This window comes from Oncorhynchus nerka, linkage group LG13 (genome assembly GCF_034236695.1).
Source record: "Oncorhynchus nerka isolate Pitt River linkage group LG13, Oner_Uvic_2.0, whole genome shotgun sequence".
NCBI classification, from domain to species: domain Eukaryota; kingdom Metazoa; phylum Chordata; class Actinopteri; order Salmoniformes; family Salmonidae; genus Oncorhynchus; species Oncorhynchus nerka.
The window spans coordinates 34,951,017-34,974,639 of record NC_088408.1 but is presented as its reverse complement, the minus strand read 5'-3'; the positions used below and the strand labels follow the sequence as shown (position 1 = coordinate 34,974,639).

At 42.4% G+C, this 23,623-nt stretch overlaps 1 protein-coding gene across 3 annotated transcripts in view; it reads right to left on the bottom strand.

The window, feature by feature from the left end:
• Positions 1-555: 555 nt before the first annotated feature.
• LOC115139439 (solute carrier family 35 member F1) overlaps positions 556-23,623 on the bottom strand; it is a 105,739-nt gene continuing 82,671 nt past the window's right edge. For all 3 annotated transcript variants that reach the window (XM_029676807.2, XM_029676808.2, XM_029676809.2), the window contains exons 6-8: positions 21,797-21,849; positions 17,754-17,908; positions 556-2,605 (exon numbers count right to left, since the gene is read on the bottom strand). In XM_029676807.2, the coding sequence (XP_029532667.1) occupies positions 2,381-2,605; positions 17,754-17,908; positions 21,797-21,849 (433 nt within the window). In that variant the 3' untranslated portion in view covers positions 556-2,380. The remainder of the gene's footprint in view (positions 2,606-17,753; positions 17,909-21,796; positions 21,850-23,623) is intronic.

The following is a 23,623-nucleotide window of genomic DNA, read 5'->3' as shown; positions in this document are numbered from 1 at the left end:
TATGTTAGTACAGCTGAAAACTGTTGTTCTGATTAAAGAAGCAATACAACTGGCCTTCTTTAGACTAGTTGAGTATCTGGAGCTGGTTTTCTAATGATCAATTAGGCTTTTAAAATTATAAACTTGGATGAGCTAACACAACGTGCCATTGGAACACAGGAGTGATGGTTGCTGATAATGGGCCTTTCTATGCCTATGTAGATATTCCATAGAAAATCTGCCGTTTCCAGCTACAATAGTCATTTACAAGATTAATGTCTACGCTGTATTTCTGATCAACTTGATGTTATTTTAATGGACAAAAAAAAAGCTTTTCTTTCAAAAACAAGGACATTTCTAAGTGACCCCAAACTTTTGAACGGTAGTATAGTATAGTGTACCAAAAGATGAATAGGCTATTCCAAAAATGCTAACTGAACCGGGCCGATCGAAATCAAGAGCAGCTGTTCAGGGTGTTACCATTTAGCTACGTTAGTTAAAACAATTTTCAACCAATTGCGTGGTGATCATCATCATCAGGAGGAAGTTTGTATAAATCACACAGTTCTCTCAATCTCTGTTTGACAAAGTATTTTATTTGAAAACAATTTACAGTTAATAGACATTACCACAGCCAATCCACCTAGAACATGCAAATATCAAAATGGTAAATGACTGCAGATTTCTCTCTGTTTACATCATATGCCACTGCTATATGAGGACTTAAGTTTCAGTTGAAGGTTTAGGCCTACCCATTGGGTACAATATGTCATCAGTATGTTACTATTTTAATTCATCTAGGTGATTTAAGCAAAGTACAGCCTAAGTACCAACACATCTAAAGAATATTGAAGCCCGTTTAGGCCTTACACAAGACAGCAACCTTTCCTTTAAACTTTTGGCAATGTTAAGGTTGTGACTTGTATTCGAAGTGCAATGCGGTATGCAAAGTAAGAGATCCATGTTTTCCCTCGGATGTTCCATATAAATTGATTTTGGCATTACATCCTGATGCATACTGTATGTGCAGACCCACTTTATCATATCAAGTTTAGGAAAAACCCTATGATTTAAGATATTGCAATCTGGTCCCTATGACCAAATTACATTCTGGCAAAAATGAACGTTACACAATGTTCCAGAATATGATGAAAGCGAACGAGTAACTGTTTCAACATGACCTGCTCTTTCAGTGTTGTAGGTGGGGACCTGCACTCAGTAATGAATTGTGGAGGTGGTTATCTGACCCAGTGATAGCATGTGAATCTGCACAACCACTCTCGCCAATCTTCAGTTGTAAATAGTGTTCCTGTGTGTTTACTTGCCACAAATCTTCACCATGTTTTGAGTTGTGTGATATTTCCGTTTCTCTGCGTTTCAGACCAAGATACCTTTATTTTAAGCAACACTTCTGACAGCAAGGGCTCCAATGCACCAACATCAAATAGAATACAAAACAGAGGATAATATTACTTTGAAATAAATATATTCCAAATCGTTCCATTAATGTGCTTTGGATAAAATCCAGCAGGGAATAAAAAGCAAACACAAAATACAATCCAACAGCTGGACAATCAGTAAAACAGAACATCACAATTCTGGAATGACATGTGCATTGTGATCATCACATTATTTTCTCTATCAACTCGAGTTCGGTGTACGTCTGAACAATGAAACAAATGTACAATAATCACTTCGCTTCATTAGGAATCCTGATATATTTGTCTTTATGCCCACTGGCCTCGGGAGATAATGTCTCCAACATGGAAAGTTGGATATATGTGTGGTTTAGTAAGTAGTTGTAAGGGCAGACTAAATGTAATGCAGAGAAGCAGTCCACAGTGCTCTAAATAGAGTGTATTCATTTAAATTGAGGGGCCACAGTATCCAATGTCTTCAGACAATTCTGGGCTTACAAGGAAGGGGCCATTTATAAATGTGCTGCTCACACACACAACAGTAATACATTGTAAGGCACTGACTCGTGGTAAGTCTGTGTATTACTTTATCTTATCTCTGAGGGAACAATACAACACTGGAATAAAGTCAATGGGAGAGCTAGACCCACAGCTCAAATTCAAATCTTTAAAATCCAGTAAAGTTCTGTGCTGATGTAAAAAATTAAATAAAAAAAAGTCACCATTTACACAAGCCTTTAACACATAACCTTTTTAAACATGTCCAATGCACAGTAAGAGGGAATGTGATGGGGGAACAGTATATTTCTATACATGAAACAAATCCTCAATCTGAAATAGTCACTGCTATCTATTCACAGTTTGATCACAGTGTACTTTTGCTAGTTTGCTACATGATTATATCTTTATCATTCAGTGATCATTATCATTCTCTCTGTACAGAATCTGGGAGGCGGTGTAGTGGATGATTAGGCTCCAGCCCCTCAGGCCACCCTGATGCGAGGCTCCTCCTCTATCTCCTGCCTCAGGCTGGTATAGGTCACCGAGGGTTCCAGGGGCCCCAGAGTGGGCGTGTCCGTAATGGGGTGGCCGGCGTTGCGGAACTGCTTGTAGATGCGCGGGTCCTGGGCCACGTAGGTAGAGGAAGAGGTGTAGAGGACCAGACCCAGCACAATGATGATGAAGGACAGGAGGTAGAGCCCTGAAAACTGGAGCAGACACATACACTCAGTCAACTGAGAAATTGCTTATATTGGTCCTATTTCAGAAGTGTGTACTAATACACATGTCTAAATTAGAGACTTTTTTTTTTTTGCATATCCAACTCCCCCTGAGAGTGGGGTCTTGGCCAGGGTTGGCCATTATTAACAGCAATCTTGAGCAATTAGGGTTAAGTGCCTTGCTCAAGGGCTCTGGGATTCGAACTAGAGACATTTCAGTTACTGACCCAATGCTCTAACCGCTAGGCTACCTGCTGCCTCCAACAAACAAATAATATAATGTCTGTCTGATAAGATGAACACATTGAGGGCATTGTAATAGCAGTGTTCTGCGTTTCCAACAGGCTGCCTTGAGGGCTGCTCATGATCTACTGACAGATCTCATGGTACAAAAGCAAAAGGACATATTCCCCCCACATGTATACTGAACAAAAATATAAACGCAACATGTAAAGTGTTGGTCCCATGTTTCATGAGCTGAAATAAAAGATCCCAGAAATGTTCCATATGCACAAAAAGCTTATTTCTCTCAAATTGTGTGCACAAATTTGTTTACTTCCCTGATAATCTATCCACCTGACAGGTGTGGCATATCAAGAAGCTGATTAAACAGCATGATCATTACACAGGTGCACCTTGTGCTGGGGACAATAAATGTGCAGTTTTGTCACACAACACAATATCACAGATGTCTCATGTTTTGAGGGAGCATATAATTGGCATGTTGACTGCAGGAATGTCCACCAGAGCTGTTGCCAGAGAATTTAATGTTAATTTCTCTACCATAAGCCCCCTCCAACGTCGTTTTAGAGAATTTGGCAGTACGTCAAACCGGCCTCACAACCGCAGACCTCGTGTATGGTGTTGTGTGGGTGAGCGGGTTGCTGATGTCAATGTTGTGAACAGAGTACTCCATAGTGGCGGTGGGGTTATGGTATTGGCAGGCATAAGCTATGGACAACAAACACAATTACATTTTATCGAGGCCAATTTGAATGCACGGAGATGAGATCTTGAGGCCCATTTTCGTAAAATGCATCTGCTGTCATCACTTCATGTTTCAGCATGATAATGCACAGCCCCATGTCGCAAGGATCTGTACACAATTTCTGGAAGCTGAAAATGTCGCAGTTCTTCCATGGCCTGCATAATCACCAGACATGTCACCCATTGAGCATGTTCGGGATGCTCTGGATAGACGTGTACGACAGTGTTCCAGTTCCCGCCAATATCCAGCAATTTCACACACTAATTGAAGAGTGGGACAAAATTCCACAGCCCACAATCAACAGCCTGATCAACTCTATACAAAGGAGATGTGTCACGCTGCATGAGGCAAATGGTGGTCACACCAGATACTGACTGGTTTTCTGACCCACGCCCCTCCTTTTTTTTAAGGTATCTGTGACCAACAGATCTGTATTCCCAGTCATGTGATATCCATAGATTAGGGCCTAATGAATTTATTTCAATTGACTGATTTCCTTATGACCTGTAACTCAGTCAAATCTTTGAAATTGTTGCATGTTGCGTTTATATTTTTGGTAAGTAGAATTGGAGCACTGAGTGATACAGTGATACAGTGACATTAATGTCTAGAAACTCAAGTTAAGAATGAGGAAAATAACGAAAAGCATTTGGCAGAGGATGAGGTAATGAGCATTTGAAAGCAGAAAGCCTACTGTCTATTTCTATTCCTGGTGAACATCTATTAAGAGTCACATCCTAGAACCAGCGGTAACCTGCCATGTGACAATCAAAAAAATATCACCTTATTAAAAGACAGGGTGGTAACACCATTCTGCGATTGAGTTGACTTGAACGAGGTCAAAACAACCATATTTCAACCAGCCATGTTTTCCACATTTGAGAGATACACAGCAAAAACGTATTCCTAGACCAGATTGTGGGGGGAAAACAAACATGCAGAACGTTTCTTCTGTACTACGTCACATGACTTAGACATTCTGGGATAATCCCTGTTTTGATACATACAAAACCAACCAAGAGGCTGCAGACATGGATTTACGGATATACATGGCTACTGACCCTAATTAGAGGTTGTGAGAGGCAGAAAGTGACACTGGAGTTACAAACCGGTCCGTTGTGTTTACACCGCAGTACACAGTGAATACTAAAACAGGCCAAATGCACACAGTGCATCTAAAAATGTAAAGGCCCGAAGCTCCAATGAGAATGTTACATTACACAGTCTGCGTGTCAATGGAGCTTTATGCAATGTATACATCATGCATATTGCAACACAAATGAACTGAGCACACCAAGCATTAGGAACACCTTCCTTATATCGAGTTGCCCCCCAAACAAGTGACATCAATAAGGGATCGTAGCTTTCACCTGGATTCACCTGGTCTCAGTCTATGTCACGGAAATAGCAGGTGTTCTTAATGTTTTGTATATTCAGTGTATGTCAACATGACACATACAAGTGAGCTCCAAAAGTATTGGGGTAGTGACCATTTGTGTTGTTCTTTTGGCTCTGTACTCCAGTACTTTGGATTTGAAATGACGAGGTTAAAGTGCAGATTGTCAGCTTTAGTTTGAGGGTGTCAAGTTTGTGATTCAAAACATTTGTTGGAATCATTTTGCTGATTCTTATGGTTGTGTTACAGCTTATGTTGTGCCCAATATAAATGAATGGTAAATAATGTATTGTGTCATTTTGGAGGCACATTTATTGTAGAATATGTTTCTAAACACTTCTACATTCATGTGGATGCTACCATGATTACAGATACTCCTGAATGAATCGTGAATAGTGATGAGTGAAAAAGATAGAGACACACAAATATCATACCCCCAAGAAATGCTAACCTCTCACCATTACAATAACAGGGGAGGTTAGCATTTTTGGAGGGTATGATATTTGTGCGTCATTGCTCACGATTCATTTAGGATTATCCATAACATATTCTATTCTTCTTTACAATAAAAGTGGCTCCATAATGACACAATACATTATTTACCATTCATTTCTATTGGGCACAAATAATCTGAAACACAACCAAAACAAACAGCAAATGCATCCAACAAGTTTGTAGAGTCACAAGCTTGATGTAATCATTGTGTGCTAGGAATATGGGACCAAATACTCAATTTGTATTACTTTAATACATAAGTGAATTTGTCCCAATACTTCTGGTCCCCTATAATGGGGGGACTATGTATGTAACTGTCCCAAAACTTTCGGAGCTCTCTGTAGGTCATAGTCTATAGTATAGTGTTCCAACAAGGGTTTGATAGAGTCTAATAAGGCCACTGACTGTTTGATCTGAGTGATATATGGAAGGGGGCTGTTGATGTAATCAACTAACAACTATACTGAAAGTAAATGGGAAATGTTCTGTAATACTGTGACATTGGGTGTTTCTGGTCTAGTCGTCTCCTTGATTACATGCCACTTACTCTGTGGACTGATAGGTCTATTGCAATGGTTCCCAGATCGGGAGCCTCGTCTGTACAGCAGTACTGCTGGCTCTCTTTTCTCCCTGGTAGGTAATGGATTGATTAGCGGTAATGTCGCTGATTGACCAGAAACTCCACTGATCTGTTGTCCCAGGTCGGACTCCGAATCAGTCTCTGATTAGAGATAACCTAGAGTTACAGCTAAGACTGCTGCAGTGCAATAATGAACATTAGCAGGAGGCAACATTATAAATCTAATGCGTCCCCACCGTAAACATTCTTTGAAAATCATAAGAGGAACCTGCTAACATCAAAATGTAAGACACTGGTTTACAATGCAATGCCTCTGGGATAATTTATGAGTGTGTTTCGATGCAATTTTGGCTCAGTTTTATGTTCGGCTCCAGGGGGTGAATATGGGGCCTTCTTAAACATGCTAAGAGGCTGAGCATCATGGGAGTAGCAGAAATAACATTTCAAGTCCCTCTGGTCATAAAAGCCTTGTTATCACTATCAGTCTTCTGATCTCAAAACAAACACAGATATGATATATTATTAAACGTCTGTTTAAGATTTACATTCAGACCGCTCAAAAGATACAGAGCAGAGATATGGTAGATTCCTTTCCTCTCAGCGCAGCCCCTCAGGATGCCGAAGCACCATGTCAGTCTCCAGAGTCTGGGCATTCATAATGCCCATGTTGGTCCCCCTCTCTGGCCAGCCTGTAGTGGGCAGCAGCCCCTTCCCTGGGTGAACACGATTACCACACCATACAGTGCATCTGAAATGTATTCAGACCCCTTGACTTTTTCCACACTTTGTTATATTACAGCCTTATTCTAAAATTGATTACATTTTTTTCCCATCAATCAACACAACAATACCCCATAATGACAAAGTGAAAACAGGTTTAAAAATGTTTGCGTATGTATGAAAAATAAAACGCAGAGGCCTCTTGGGTGGCGCAGTGGTCTAGGGCACTGCATCGCAGTGCTAGCTGTGCCACCAGAGACTCTGGGTTCGCGCCCAGGTTCTGTCGCAGCCGGCCGCGACCGAGAGGTCCGTGGGGCGACGCACAATTGGCCTAGCGTCGTCAAGGTTAGGAAGGGTTTGGCCGGTAGGGATATCCTTGTCTCATTGTGCACTAGTGACTCCTGTGGCGGGCCGGGCGCATTGCACGCTAACCAGGTCGCCAGGTGCACGGTGTTTCCTCCGACACATTGGTGCGGCTGGCTTCCGGTTTGGATGTGCACTGTGTTAAGAAGCAGTGCAGCTTGGTTGGGTTGTGTTTCGGAGGACGCATGGCTTTCGACCTTCGTCTCTCATTCTTTAAATGGAAGAAGTTTGGAATCACCAAGACTCTTCCTAGAGCTGGCCACCCGGCCAAACTGAGCAATCGGGGGAGAAGGACCTTGGTCAGGGAGTTGACCAAGAACTCGATGGTCACTCTGACAGAGCTCCAGAGTTCCTCTGTGGAGATGGGAGAACATTCCAGAAGGAAAACCATCTCTGCAGAAGGACAACCACCAATCAGGCCTTTATGGTAGTGTGGCCAGGAAGCCACTCCTCAGTAAAAGGCACATAACAGCCCGCTTGGAGTTTGCCAAAAGGCACCTAAAGGACTACTCTCAGACCATGAGAAACACGATTCTCTTGTCTGATGAAGCCAAGATTGAACTCTTTGGAAACCTGGCACCATCCCTACGGTGAAACATGGTGGTGGCAGCATCATGCTGTGGGGATGTTTTTCAGCGGCAGGGACTGGGAGACTAGTCAGGATCGAGGGAAAGATGAACGGAGCAAAGTACAGAGAGATCCTTCATGAAAACCTGGTTCACCTTCCAGCAGGACAACGACCCTAAGCACACAGCCAAGACAATGTAGGAGTGGCATCGGGGACAAGTCTCTGAATGTCCTTGAGTGGCCCAGCCAGAGCTCGGACTTGAACCCGATCGGACATCTCTGGAGAGTCCTGAAAATAGATGTGCAGCGACGTTCCCCATCAAACCTAACAGAGCTTGAGAGGATCTGCAGAGAAGAATGGGAGAAACTCCCCAAATACAAGTGTGCCAAGCTTGTAGCGTCATACCCAAGAAGACTCAAGGCTGTAATCGCTGAGAAAGGTGCTTCAACAAAGTACTTAGTAAAGGGTCTGAATACTTATGTAAAAATGTATAAAAAACTTTCTTTGCTTTATCATTATGGGGTATTGTGTGTAGATTGATTAGGGGGAAAACGATTGTAACCTATAACCTAACAAAATGTGGAAAAAGTCAAGGGGTCTGAATACTTTCTAAACGCACTGTACACAATTATACGGCCCCTGGGTGTTGGAGCTAGCAGCGAGAGAGAGGTAGAGTCATAAAGAGAGAGAGAGAAGCATAGATTGTGGAAGAGAGAAGCACACACACACCACCATTACCATGTGTCCTAAGCTTTTGAGAAATATGGATTAATTAGTAAAGTCCAGGCTTTTATTTAGCCCCTCAGTTGCCTTTGGCCTGAGATTGTGTCTAGATGTGCCTTATGCTGCAGCAATATGGAGCAATCCTCTAGAAACCAAACAAACTAGACAAGATAAACAACCAAGGAACAAAACAGATGAATAACATACAATGAATATAATATTGTCTCGGAACAATAACAGCCAAACACAGAATAGAGTAGATATAAAAACATTTTGGCCATACATTTACAGAAACAACACCAAATACATGACGTCACTGTCACAGAAGCAGGCAGAGGGAGTCATCACAAATAACGACATAATTAATCCTTCCCATTTTGTGCCACTGAAATATGAATCATTACCCTGACAACCAGGAATTATCTCTCTCTGGAGGCACACACACACACACCTTTTGCTGCGCAGCAATACTTCGTCTGCAGGGTTTCAATTTAGCATTTGCTAAAGTAAACACTCCTGAGAACATTATCAATGTAGACCACGTGGAACAAATCATGCAAATGACTCTGTCAAGACAAGGGCTATGGCAGTGAAGAAATTTCACTAATATGTAATATAGCCTATACTTTCACAATAAATCCATGATTTATTTTAGGCAGGTCTAAAGAAGCATGATATGAAGAAAATGTAGTCTATTTCAGAAGAACAGAATAGCATACTGAGTTGTCCATATGTTAGGTCCTGATGTGGCTATGCCAAATGGCTGTGGGCTACACTAGTTCCTTTAGCAGACGATATTTGTTTATAATTCCGAATAATTATTTTATATTATTTTACAGTATGAGGAATACAACTTGAACAAAGCTGGATAAAAATAGAAATAAAGTCTCCAAACGATGAGGGAGAGCGCACATGCGGATAATCTGTATTGAGCGGTTATCAAATAAATAGGTACTTCTATATGCTTAATTTAGAGTTATGTAAATGCAGTTGTTCTACAAACGTTGGGCTACATGTTTTGACTTTTAATACATTGTAAGGCCGCATGATGAGAATCTAATGATGATTTGGAAAAAGTCGCTTGAAAGGCATGAGCTCTGCTTGTTTTTTTTTTGCGCAGGCTGTGCACACTCCAATAGTCTCTCATTCACAATTTGACAAGCACTTGATAATGCATCGAATTTCACGCCGGCATTCCCTTTGTGGCCTTACTGCACCCCCCAAAAAAAGCATTTTGCGTCCCGGAGTGCTGCGTTGTGCCCTTCTCCCTGAGCGTGCTGCGCTATCGGAAGCCCTCTCACTCAGCTCTCCGTCACGTGATCAGGTCTTTCTCAGGCTACAAATGAAGACAGACACATCCGGGACGCAACTGCGCGCGTCCTTATCCAATTCCGTGGTGCATATTGGAAGAACTGTCCACATTTACTTTTCGTCAGCCAACAAGATGAGTAGGCCTAACGAACAGCAAAAGCACTAGCCTATGTCAATCTACTATCCCCCATAGTACAAAAGTTGACCTATTCTATTCTGGGCGAGAAATAAATATTCCAAACATAGTCTGGGAGAGTTGTTGGATGCAATAGATCACAAATTAATACAACCACTAGCATCAAAACACCTTCATATGCAATGTGGTTGACACACCAGGTCAGAACATTTACCTTAAAATATTGATAAACTATTAGGCTATTTCTTCACATTATACGTGCAGCAATGCACACATTGTAGAAGGCTATACGCGCGAATGTGCCATTAGCGGAAAACACCATTATCAAAAGAGACCGCAAATGCAATTGTGCATGTTATGCTTTTATTATAAAAGGTGCATTTTTATGGTGAAAATGTTCTTGCCCAAACGTGGAACTCACGACCTGCTTATGTATGCCAGTTAATTAATGTGCTTAATTTAAAAAAGTTATTTGGCCACTTTAGTTGTGATATTAACCTTATTAAAACATATAGGCCTATGGGCTAGGCTACATGAGGTGTGCGACTAGGATTCTAAAAATTCACAAAAATAAGGCTTTGTTTCTTATGCTGGGCATCATTCACAAGTGATAGGCTAATATTGTCACTAGGTTTGCACATTTTGGGGAATATTCAGAGATGGAAACTTTCCGTGGATATTAACGGGAATATATGAGAATATATGGGAGTTAGCGGGAATACGCAAATTAATATTAATACCTTTAAATGTAGATGGTTTTTGCATTGGAAATATTTACCATATCATATAGATACAGAAACATAAACCTTTTTATACGTAGACATAATTGCAAATTATTAAATCCTTCCAATAGAAATTTAAAAAACTATTTAGTTACGAATTGAACTTTAATTAAATGAGTTGACTCTTCTCATGGGATGATTTCACTGAACAACAAAAGGGAATATTGAATGATCCCCAATGATCCATCGCATCTCCCAAAAACCTTTTCAACATACATCTGTAAAATGATAGTCTAGAAACGAAAGCTTTGATTTGTCTTCCTCTCAGGCTTCCATGTCTTCTCCCCGGGCCTCCTCAATGTCCACCTCTTAAACATCAGACTCTGAGGCCTCATCTTCACTGTCACTTTCCAACCTTGTTGAGGATGGCTCGTTGTCAGGCTCAAAAAGCCTCAAATTTGCCCAGATGGCCACCAATTTTTCAACCCTTGTATTGGTCAGCCTGTTCTGTGTTTTGGTGTGTATGTTCCCAAACAAGGACCAGTTGTGCTCTGAGGTGGCTGATGTTTGTGGGATTTGGAGGATGATGGAGGCAACAGGGGAAAGAGCCTCAGATCCACAGAGTCCCTTGCACCAGGTGGCGGATGAGATATGTTGGCACGACTGACATTCTGCATCTCAATCCCAAAGCCCTTGCTTGGAAGTGTACTTTGCCAGACTGCCAAGAACCTTGCCCTCATCCAGGCCAAGGTGGCGAAACACGGTAGTGATGACACCATAGGCCTTGTTGATCTCTGCAGCAGACAGGATGCGCTAGACAGCATACTTGAGGTCCAACATGTACGCTGCGGCGTGTATGGGCTTCAGGCAGAAGTCTTCACTCTTTTTGATGCATTTCAGAACTGCAGTCTCATCTGCTTGGAGCAACGCAGTACAGATTTCTTCTCTTAAATCTGCAAGCAGAGTCTGAACATCAGGCAGGATGGCATTGTCTCCCTCAATCTGTGCAATGGCTACTGCTATAGATTTCAGGAGTTGCAGGCTGCTTACCACTCTCTCCCAAAATACATCATCCAGGAGGATCCTCTTGATGGGGCTGTCCATATCGGCAGACTGTGATATGGCCATTTCTTGGAGAGACTCCTTCCCCTCCAGGAGATTGTCAAACATGATGACAACACCAAAATAATATTTTTCTCACTTTCCTTGGTGAAGTAGATTGCTGCTATAACTTGATGACCCTTCACATACCTAACCATTTCCTTGGCTCTCTTCTAGAGTGTATCCATTGTTTTCAGTGCCATGATGTCCTTGAGGAGCAGATTCAATGCATGAGAAGCACAGCCAATGGGTGTGATGTGAGGGTAGGACTCCTCCACTTTAGACAAAGCAGTCTTCATGTTCGCAGCATTGTCTGCCATCAGTACAAACATCTTCTTTGGGCCAAGGTCACTGATGACTGCCTTCAGCTCATCTGCAATGTGTCTGTTGTTCCTTGTGTCTGTGCTGTTGTAGAATACTGGTTGAGGGGTGGAGATGATGTAGTTAATTATTCCTTTCCCACGAACATTCAACCACCCATCAGAGATGATTGCAATACAGTCTGATTTGTCTATGATTTGCTTGACCTTCACTTGAGCTCTGTTGAACTCTGCATCCAGCAAATTAGTAGATAAAGCATGTGTGGTTGGAGGGGTGTATGCTGGGCGAAGAACATTCAGAAATCTCTTCCAATACACATTGCCTCTGTGCATCAGAGGTGAATCAGTTGCATGCACAGCTCAAGCGAGACATTCATCAGCATTTCTCTGACTACGTTCCTCCATTGAGTCCATAACTTTTCTGATTCCAGGAGCTGTTACTATCAATAAGGTGTCTGATTCATAATTTTCACCTTGAATAGAAGTAGAGGGACCTTTGTCAGAGGTTGCTTGTTGTGAGCGCGGAGGGAACTTTATGCACTTAAATAGCGAATGGAGGATGCTTTTCCTGTGGTTTATTTTCATGCGAGCCAGGTAGGCTATACTCCTGTTGCAAAGAGAAGCAATGTGCTTAATATTAGGAAAGTTGAGAAATAAATATAGTAGGCCTAGCCTATAGAAAGCTGATGGGATCCTCATCTTTTTATTAGCGGCCATCACTCTGTTTTCTCTAGCAGTTGCATAGCCTGTAGAAATGTTGTGCAACATGAGCTCATGGGCTCTCTTGAAGTGTTTGATTAGATTTTCAAATGCATTTGCATTGATATCAGAGTAATTAGAGGGACAATAGAGTGCTGAGTACCAAGGCAGTTAGCAAGTTTGGTAGGCTACTAATGTCCATCAGCAGCGTCAGAGCATAGAGAAGCCTAATTACTGTGACTAAACGGTCATGTGGAATTTGACTGCCTTTGTGACTCTTGACCACCGGTGTGGCGGTAATACGGTCACCGCAACAGCCCCAGTCAAGGCTTTTATTAACACGTGGCGTAACAGGCACAGAGACAGTGCTTTTGCAGGGAGGGAGAATATATGAGAGGAGAAAGCCATAACTGAAAACTGAGAGGAATACATTCTACATATCCACATACTCTAGTTGACATGAACCTAGACACGGCTACAGCCCTGCATACCGTGATAGAAACTCAGAAGCGAGAGGAAAAGGAAAAAGACTTTCACCACCACTATTCATCATCCAATGTCGTAAAATCTTCGGGGAGAATTCAAATATAGCCGTTTTCATTTAAGCAGATGGTGTGTTATTGTTGGTTGCCCTTTGCCTGTACCTTTCCCTTGTTGCTCTGTTCTGGGATTATGATTTGTGATTTGCACGAGAGTTTAGAGATTAGACTCCCATCAGGCCATGGTCTCCTCCTACCGTGGTCGCAGCAGTTAGAGATAGCATCACATGACACCAGCCACAGCTCATTTGAATGCATGCCAGCTTCGCTATACTGTGAGGACATGAGACATTTAGAGAATATGAATCAAATATGACTGTCTGAGGATAGAGGTAGAGGATCTTGGTTTTCTGCTCCTGCTGCTCCCAGCACTGTTAAACCAAACCATTAGCACTGCAATCTTCATGATTGACGATTTCCACTCAAGGACAAACATGTATTTTTGAAAAGTAATTCCGGACACCACTATCATTTCAACATTGGACAGTATGCTCTCCTGAGAATTGTATTGTCCCATAAAGCACATATTGTGAACCGCTGACACAAGCATTCCATCACGCCGATGCGTTCAATCCTCACGCTAGTCTGGTCAGAGGCAAAGACTACAGCTGTGGTCAAAGTGGTCTGGTCAGGGGGCTGAGACAGAGTCCGAAGCCAAATCAATAAACGCTGCCTCAACAACTTCCTTGTTCCCTCATCTTTCCCTGCAGTCGATTTACAGCACAACACTAATAAACCAACTGTTACATACAGTATTGTTGTTGCTAATATATGGAGAGAATGATGGGGCATATTCATTCAAATTTGCTCAGCTAAATGCTGCAAATGTTTTAGCCAAAATGCCAGTGTCTATCTATCACAGCCAAGGCATTGTGTCAGATCTTATTGCAGAATATTCCATCAATACTGAAACTAATTAGAGACCTTTACATTCTCCACTAACCTCCAGATGCTCTACAGTATAATGCTATTAATATATATTCATCCTCCACTGTCAATAATAGCCCACAAGTCCCTGCATCTCCCCTTATGAGTTCAAAAGCAATTAGTTCTGGCGAGGAACATGGATGCTTGTGTTGTTCCTAAGCAATTTGATTTGAACAAGATTGAATGTTTACTTTACGTTGACTGTAGGTGCAATAAGGGCATCAGACGACTAACAAAATGAGAAAATAAAGAAATGAGAAACTGCTATGATTCATCTTTGGATGATTCAATCAGACACAGTAGCATGGTCCTATAGTAGAAACTCCAAAGGACAGATATGTCTCAGGTTTTGAATGGAATGCTTTCTTCTCTGCCAAGACTGGCAATTTGAATGACTTTGGTACCTTAAGATATGTACTCTTTCAGTGCTTAAAAGACAGACATATTATCCAAAGTACAACTCAATCACTTTCTGGTTCTTTGGGGATTGCTCCTCTCTGAGTCTGGTCGGTAATAGCTCTTGCCTTCAAAGCAGCACAGACGCTGTAGAAATGCATCCAGAGGCCATGACAATATTGAGTTCACTTCTCTCTTACTTCCCACACTGACTGCCTGCAATGGCTTCCATTGGATTACAGGTGTAGAATAAGTCATTCATATTCCACACAGTGGGTAGGGGAGCATGCATATAGAGAGGAATCAGCAGAGGACTGATTGGGGTGGTGGTCTGCAGTAGACGTGGCTATTTGTCAATGCAAGACCACCTTGAGGAAGCTTACAGGGACAGGGAGGGGGAGGGGGAGAGAGAGAGAGAGAGAGAGAGACAAAAGAGGGAGAGATTTTGTAAAAAAATCTTGTTTATCTGTTCTCTTGCTCTGCATGTATCCACAAAGGTAAAGAACAAGTGGCCTGTGTACTGCATATACTTATCCCCTCTCCATTGCACTGGCTGCTGTTGACCAAACATAACAAATGAGACAAGGTAGAGAAGGTCTAATATTATTAGGAAATTTTAATTTCATGGACAGACTGCAATGGATACTTCCTGAATTCTGTTACCGCTCGTAGCATTTGGTAATAATCTCTCTAGCCTTTCTGAGCACGGAACAATGAAGCTGTTCTCCCCCAAAACAAGGAGAAGAATATAATGAATTATTCTCATGGTCGGTAATACCCCAGAGAATCTGGCATGTGGGCGAGCTAATACAAATGAACTGACAAAATAGACTAGAGGTTTATGCTCCAGTTGTACAATTAAAATGATTGGAGTGAATGATTTAGTGATGTATACCACAGAAGGTTCCATTGAACGCTCTGATGTTATCCTCTTGGATTTGTGACCTACACTAGACCGTACAACAATACTGGAAAATACCAGTTTATTACAATTTCCCAATAAATTGCTAAAACAAAAAAAAGCCTCTCTCTGCCCTGTGATTTTATTGTGCCTGTATTACAATACTGCAAGGTCCACTCACTCTTGTCTTACCACCTCCAGACTGCTGATGCAAGGATCAGTTCTTATCAGAAGCTACCCTGCTCGTACTCAAAAGATCAACAGACAGCATCTCTGGACTGTGATTGTGGTGAGGAAACGATGCCCCTTAGTGACAGCTCCAGGGCCTGATTACAACAGTCAGAGAGATGGAAGGAACAGCCTTGAGCTGATGGGAGTGTGATAGCTACTAGCTAGACCCTTCGCTCCACTTCACGCTCACCAATCACAGGGCAGGTTGGAGACAGTGACACAGACCCCAGGACTTAATGGCATTCCTGGGCTGAAGGAGGCTGTCGCACAATTTGTACTGTGTTTATTAAGGGGCCTGCCAACCCAAGAAGCACAGTTAAAATAAAACAAGTGGTGGGACTTCATTGATAAAGAGAAAGCACTCTATTCAGAGTGGTATCTGACTCACTTCCAGGTTACATACAGTACTTACATGTACAGTACCAGTCAAAAGTTTGGACACACCTACTCATTCAAGGGTTTATTTTTGACTATGTTCTAGTATTTTTACTATTCTCTGGCAGAGAGAAACATTGTATATTGTATGAACTCTCTGAGAAGACCTGACAAATATTGTACAGACATTCAAACTTTTTCTGACCCAACAACCTAAAACATTCTTGCAGAGCTTTGTTTCTCAAGGCAAGTAAAGGTTCTATCACAAAGGTATATAATCATAAACAATAAACATGCGCAGTACCAGTCAAAGGTTTGGACACACCTACTCATTCAAAGGTTTTCCTTTTTTTCCCACTGTTTTCTAGATTGTATAATAACAGTGAAAACATCAAAACCATTAAATAACACACGGAATCATGTAGTAACCAAAAAAGTGCTAAACAAATCAAAATATATTTTAGATTTTGGATTCTTCACCCTTTGTCTTGATGACAGCTTTGCACTCTTGGCATTCTCTCAACCAGCTTCATTTGGAATGCTTTTCTAACAGTTTTGAAGGCATTCCCACATATACTGACACTTGTTTTCACTGTTATTCTACAATGTAGAAAATAGTCAAAATAAAGAAAAACCCTGGAATGAGTCGGTGTGTCCAAACTTTTGACTCGTACTGTATATACGTACAGTAGTATATACAGTAAAGCGCAATCTGCCAGATTGTTGATGCTTTAATTGGCCATGATTGACGTTGAAAAGGCTGCATTTAAAAGGTAACATAAAGAGAGGGATAACTAAGAAATACAAGTCAAATATTAGCCATATCCATAGCCACTTTTAGAGTTAACACAGCAAAGGTTTGCCGTGGTGGAAGAGAGAGTGCAGAGACAAGTTTACACGGCATAAAACCACCCATTATAATCTCGCTTTCTTTCTCTCTCACTTTTGCAGTGGGCGGTAATCTGCACAACATGAGTCAGAGCTGGGAAAGCGATTAGAGGGCTTTATTTATTGTAAGGCGTGACTAATGGGCAGTGTTTGGTGGTCTAGCTGCTTTAACAGTAATGATGGCCATCAGCCCACCCGGGCCGGACAGGACGGAGGAAGATGAAGGCCCACATTGTAGCCCAACCACCCTGGCACACTGCCCTCACTGACTCTCATCACCCTCCTTTTCATCTTCCCAAACGACAAGGCGTTGATGCCCTGCAGAAATACACTCTGGTCTTCTCTGATTTACTGAATAGCCTTTCAGTGCAGCGTGAAAAATGCCATCGATCACTAGCTCACAGCAGGGGGGGGAAAGGCCAACCAAAATGTTTTCCAGAACAATTGGTGAAAAACAGAAGGCAATATGTGGAATAGGATTGTTTAAGATGATGGCGGTGCACAATCCCTTAAAATCGTAATAATTCTGATAGATGAAAGACTTTGAGGGTGAAAGATGAAAACAAATCATTTATATTTGTTCGACCACACAATTAAAAGAGAGAAGGCTTTACTTAACAGTCTCTCACACTAAACTGCGCTTGATCTAAGTTTCATCTTATCAGAGCTGCAGCAGTAAGAGAAGAACATCTGTACAGGAGAATGGATGCTGGAGGCTTGTGGAAAGTGTGTGTGTGTGTGTGTGTGTAGCACTCACCTTGTACTGGAACAGTATGAGACCACAGAACAGGCTGTAGAGGTCAGCAGTCAGCAGAGAGAGGTTGACCGATGTGGCGCTGCTCCTTTTGATGACCACGGGCATGAAGCTGTACAGGCCAAACATGCAGGCACTGAAGCCGATGTAGAGCAACCCTGGGGAAGGACACACACACACAGACACACAGAGCATGATGAGTGACAGATCCGCAGGGACAGAGACTGGACTATAATAATTAACTGCACAGTGCTCTCTAGAATACCAACTAGCCAGCTAGATATCATTCACCTGTCTGTCTATCAAGGGTTTGCATAGATTTGTTTTCTCCTTGTGGTCATGCAAGGACAGAAAGACCTTCATTAATTTTTTTATTTATCCGTTATTTTACCAGGTAAATTGACTGAGAACACGTTCTCATTTACACGTTCTCATCATGACAGAGTAGAGAGGGGCTCATCATCCCCATTCATCAACACATTTCCATATTGCACGTGCAGTGATTTGTCCAATTATCTAACATTTTGGTGGATCCTGTGACATTCTTCCTGCATAGCAAACATATTAATCTCTCCTGGGCAGATTCAGCTTGTAGACCGAAGAATCTGTCGGGATTGAATGGGATGCGCGAGATAACGAGCAGCATTAGTTAAGTTTGGGGGTAGCTGGTTATTTGAACATATCAGCATTGGGCGAAGGCGATGTTTAAACTGCTTCGCCTCGAGTTCTTTGTGCGTGTGCCAACAAAGGTCAGATGGGGGGGGCTTTGGCGCGAGTGTAGAATTCGTTTTTTCCGGAACTCTCCTTTCCTAACATGTATAGACCCAGATGTTAACCACTCAAGATTTTACTGCTGTTTTAACCAAGATTACCAACTGATGGAAATGGGAAAGTAATCATGTCAGCATTTCCTAATTTACCAATCTTTCACCAAAAAACATTGAATTTGTCATTTTGGGGGGGGGGTATCGTTAAATATATGTCAGGTCACTGTGAAGGTCAATAACAGTGAAAAGACAGACATTGAGGAAGAAGTGGGAATCTGAGACAGGAGATGTTGACACGATGACCGAGATATCAGAGAGAAGGTGGTCATATAGCGACGAGAGACATTCTGATCATCTTTTGTCCTGCAGAAACACGGTAATGGATTTAGTGTTGAAATAAAATGACATGCTCGTCTAGTTTCAGGTTTGACTTTTTGAAATGCATTTATGAAAGACAACTTTTACTGGCTCAGATGAAAAGGCAACACAGACAGGCAACGGTAATTTGTGTCAAAACTAAACGTAAATAGCATTTATCTGTCAGATTCTGATCTCAGGCCTTTGCGCCGTTATGAATGCTGCAAAGGCCATTTCCGACTATCTCATTCCACTAAAAGAAATCAGGATTCCATTCAATCGCTTTTCATTTTTATAGTCATTACATATCAGGAGTTTTGTCCTCAGCAGAGACAACAAAAATATCCACTTGTTTATCTCTAGAGAGAAGGTACTGAAGGACAACTGATCAGGTGGGAATTGGATACATACATCTTCATTTAAACACTGAAGAGTTGTAGTCCTAATCTGCATGCTCTGGTTTAGTGCATGAATTCATGACAGGCCCAAGTTACTGCATGTAACAGGACGAGACTGTTTTGACCAAAACAAAGGTTAACATTGAAGACCAGGAAGTCTCACTGTATTCAACGTTATTTTTTATTCCGATCCACTCAAGAAGATGTATGCCATTTTCTGTAAGGCCATGCACAGAGACTTCCTAACCCTTTTTCTCCAGGCGCTGTTGGTAGTTGGTGGAATAGCTGAACAGAAGGCCTCATGAGTTATTCAAAATGCCTTGTTTACTTTGTCTGGCAGCATACCAGAGAGCAATATGGCCGACACCTGCTTTTGTTAACTAAGTTGAAGTGTATCTCTGGGTTAAGTTTTAGTAGTAGTATGTAGTAGTATGTAATAGTAGTAGTATGTAGTAGTATGAGACTCTGCTTTTAGAAGCACATCTACACCCCATGAATATTCAAATCCCTGTTATTAGGAAGGATGAGCTAGTGTATTTGTATGAGAAGTCATGACTACCACCCGAAGAGAATCTAAAGGAAACTAGTTTATTTCACGGCAGTGTATGGGCTTTTGTTTTCACCTTTCTTATGATCAATATCTGGTTATTAAGAGTAGGGGGAAAAAACACACGACTGTGGTAAGCTTGAGGAGGGAAGAAACCACAATTGATCCCACCAAGTATTTGGAAGACGCTCACAATCCTACATTTTACATGACCGAGTCCTCATTATTTTTCTAGGGCAAAGCAATCTTGGCTGAGGAGATCTTTCCTCCTGGCGCCCGCTGTGTTGTCCGTCATGGCAGTGACAGATAATGGCGTGCCCCTCAAGCCACCGCAGACTGGCTAATGCCTGTGACAAGCCAGCATCTCCTGGGACGCTACCCAAACGCCGCTATTGGCACCACACATCCTCGCTCGCTCAATCAAAAGAAAGTGGGTAAATCCAAGTGGATTAAGGACCTAGTCACTTGCTTTGGCTTTGGAGAGCGGCGAATTGCACGTCACACATTGGGCTCCTGTATCCGTGTCAATTAAAATCAAGCATCTTCATGGGCTAACATGCTGTCTTGATTGTATTGATTGTATTTTAAATATTCAGTGGCCAGTTAATTGAAACTCAGTCAACTTAATGGGCTACTATATACTGTACTGTAGCACCCTGTCTGGCTTGTTTGTTTCAAATGAAATATTAAGTGAACAGTCGTTGTTATAAGCAAATAAAGTGCACCCATTTATCAGTTAATGGTGATGGGTTCTGACTTCTAAACTTGAAACATCCTTGTTCATGGTACTGAGGGAGAGAGGGGAATGCAGAACGTTTACGTTCTGTGAGAACATGTTACGGTTAGACATCGGGTATCCTATGGAAAGGAGAAGGGCCACAGTCTGGTTTCTACACCAGAAGTGAATGCTTTTCTGTAGGAGGAATGCATATGTTGGGGTCAATTAAGGTTGGATATGAGCCAGGGACTTGGAATGTTACTGAGTAAGGGAAAGACAATCACATGGTTGCGGTCACTGATAAGGGTGGAGAGCTGTGGATTCGTGAGGAACGGTCAGGCCCAAGGTCAGGTCACTGATAAGGGTGGAGAGCTGTGGATTCGTGAGGAACGGTCAGGCCCAAGGTCAGGTCACTGATAAGGGTGGAGAGCTGTGGATTCGTGAGGAACGGTCAGGCCCAAGGTCAGGTCACTGATAAGGGTGGAGAGCTGTGGATTCGTGAGGAACGGTCAGGCCCAAGGTCAGGTCACTGATAAGGGTGGAGAGCTGTGGATTCGTGAGGAACGGTCAGGCCAAGGTCAGGTCACTGATAAGGGTGTAGAGCTGTGGATTCGTGAGGAACGGTCAGGCCCAAGGTCAGGTCACATTAAGGGAGAAGGAACAGTTTTCTACCGACATAAAGATGCAATAAAGATGTAACGTTCGGAGAAGAGGAGGAGACTTCACCTACATTGGGGTATATATACTGGTGGGAACATGTCTTTGTCTGTTCAGCTGTCTGACCCATTGGGTGAATAAACTTGGTTTGAGCTTTTCATAGTTGTCCACTGTTAGTTTTTACTCTGTTATTTAGAACCTAACAGTGGACACCTTCATCTCCTACGAGTAATTCATGCGGCACAACAAAATGTTCGTAAAGGTTGACACCATCCCACCATACATTTTGACTATACAGCGGCAACCCATCCATCTTTAGCCCAGGGCCCCATCTCCTCACCCCCCCTACTTAATTTGCAGAGAGATCATCCAGTGACACCTCTTACAGCCTAACTGATTGCGCGAGCAGGATATGACACAGCGAAGGAGGGGGGGGCATCTCCTCTAGACAGGGCAATCAATTCCCACTCTGCAAATGTTTAATCATCCCTGTACCCCCCCCACACACACACACACACACACACATACACACATACACACACGGGCTGCCAACTAACGCTGCAAGAGAGAGCAGCATCTAAATCCCAGTAACAGTAACTTACCAATCTGCCAGTCCCAGGGCACCCTTAACAGCTCCTTATGCTCCATGATGGCCCTGGAACAGAAAGAAAAACCATTCCCGTCAGCCAGAGGGAAGCTTTGTGCGATAGGGAATACAACAGAGTTACTGACGGAGGGTGGAAAGTAAGACAGGAGGATCATAAGCAAGTCTCTTGACAGAAAAGCTCAGTTTTGACTGCTGAGCACCTGTGGTTCTGATGAGTCAGTGACAAATCAATCCTATCAGAGCGAGACAGGGTTCAACCCTCTGACCCTACAGAATAGATCCTGGGAATTCTATTGACGGATTCCTCTGACTCCAGAGGGGCACTAACAATAGAAACAACATGGTAGACCATTTTCCCTCCCTCACCCCCCCTCTGTTCCAGACAAGAGGAATGGAAAACAATCCACCCAGGTCTCGCTCTGTGACATCTCTGTGAAAAAGCGTAATTGACGAGGCGGTGCTGACGTGTTACCAAGGTTACGGTCTCGTCTGGTGCTCCCGTGTCTAAAATTAACATCAGCGAGAGACAGAAACAGAGACAGGTCCCCGTGCTCCCACTGTCTTCCCCAGTAGGGATCATTTCATACATAACAAGTGGATAAATAAGTGGAGGGAAGACAGGCAATGTCTCATAACCAGTTTTTTTTAATCCTCTTTAAGCCTCAGAATGAGCTCATTAAAAAGTAGTAAAACTGAACAAAAATATAAACGCAATCGGCAACAATTTCTAAGATTTTATTATTGAGTTACAGTTTATATTAGGAAATCAGTCAATTTAAATACATTCATTAGTCCCTAATCTATGAATTTCACATAACTCGGAATACAGATATGCATCTGTTGGGAACAAATACCTTAAAAATGTAAGGGCGTGGAACAGAAAACAGGTCAGTATCTGGTGTGACCATTGCAGTGAGACACATCTCCTTCGCATGGAGTTGATCAGGCTTGTGGCCTGTGGAATGTTGTCCCACTCCTCTTCAATGGCTGTGCAAAATTTCTGGATATTGGCGAGAACTGGAATACACTGTGCTACACGTCAATCCAGAGCATCCCAAACATGCTCTATGGGTGACATGTCAGGTGAGTATGCAGGCCATGAAAGAACTGGGACATTTGGCACAACAGTGGGATAAATGGCACGACAGTGGGATAAATGGCACGACAGTGGGCTTCTGGATCCCATCAAGGTTTCTCTGTGCATTCAAATTGCCATCGATCAAATGCAATTGTGTTTGTTCTCCGTAGCATATGCCTGCCCATACCATCACCTCACCTCCACCATGGTGCACTCTGTTCACAACGTTCACATCAGCAAACCCCTCGCCCACATGACACCATACACACTGTCTGCCATCTGCCTGGTACAGTTGTAAACGGGATTCATCCGTGAAGAGCAGACTCTCCAGTGTGCCTGTTGCCATCGAAGGTGAGCATTTGCCCACCAAAGTCGGTTAGGACGCCGAACTGTACAGTATTTATTAGGTCCCTACTCTTCCTGCGGTCCAAACATGAATAAAGTAATTACATAACAACAAAAACAACAGCCTACATCAGAAACAGCATTATACATCATACAAGACATTATTACTCTAGTATTACAAATGTAGAATATAACATTTACAATGTGTGTGTGTAGAGTGTTTGTATTAGAGTGTGTGTGCGTATGCGTGTGTGTTTTATCTGATTTGTTTTTTTATCTGATTTTACTGCACGCTTGCGTTACTTGATGTGGAAGAGTTCCATGTAATCATGGTTCTATATAGTATTGTGTGTTTCCCAGAGCCGGTTTTGGACTTAGGGGCTGTGAAGAGACCCCTGG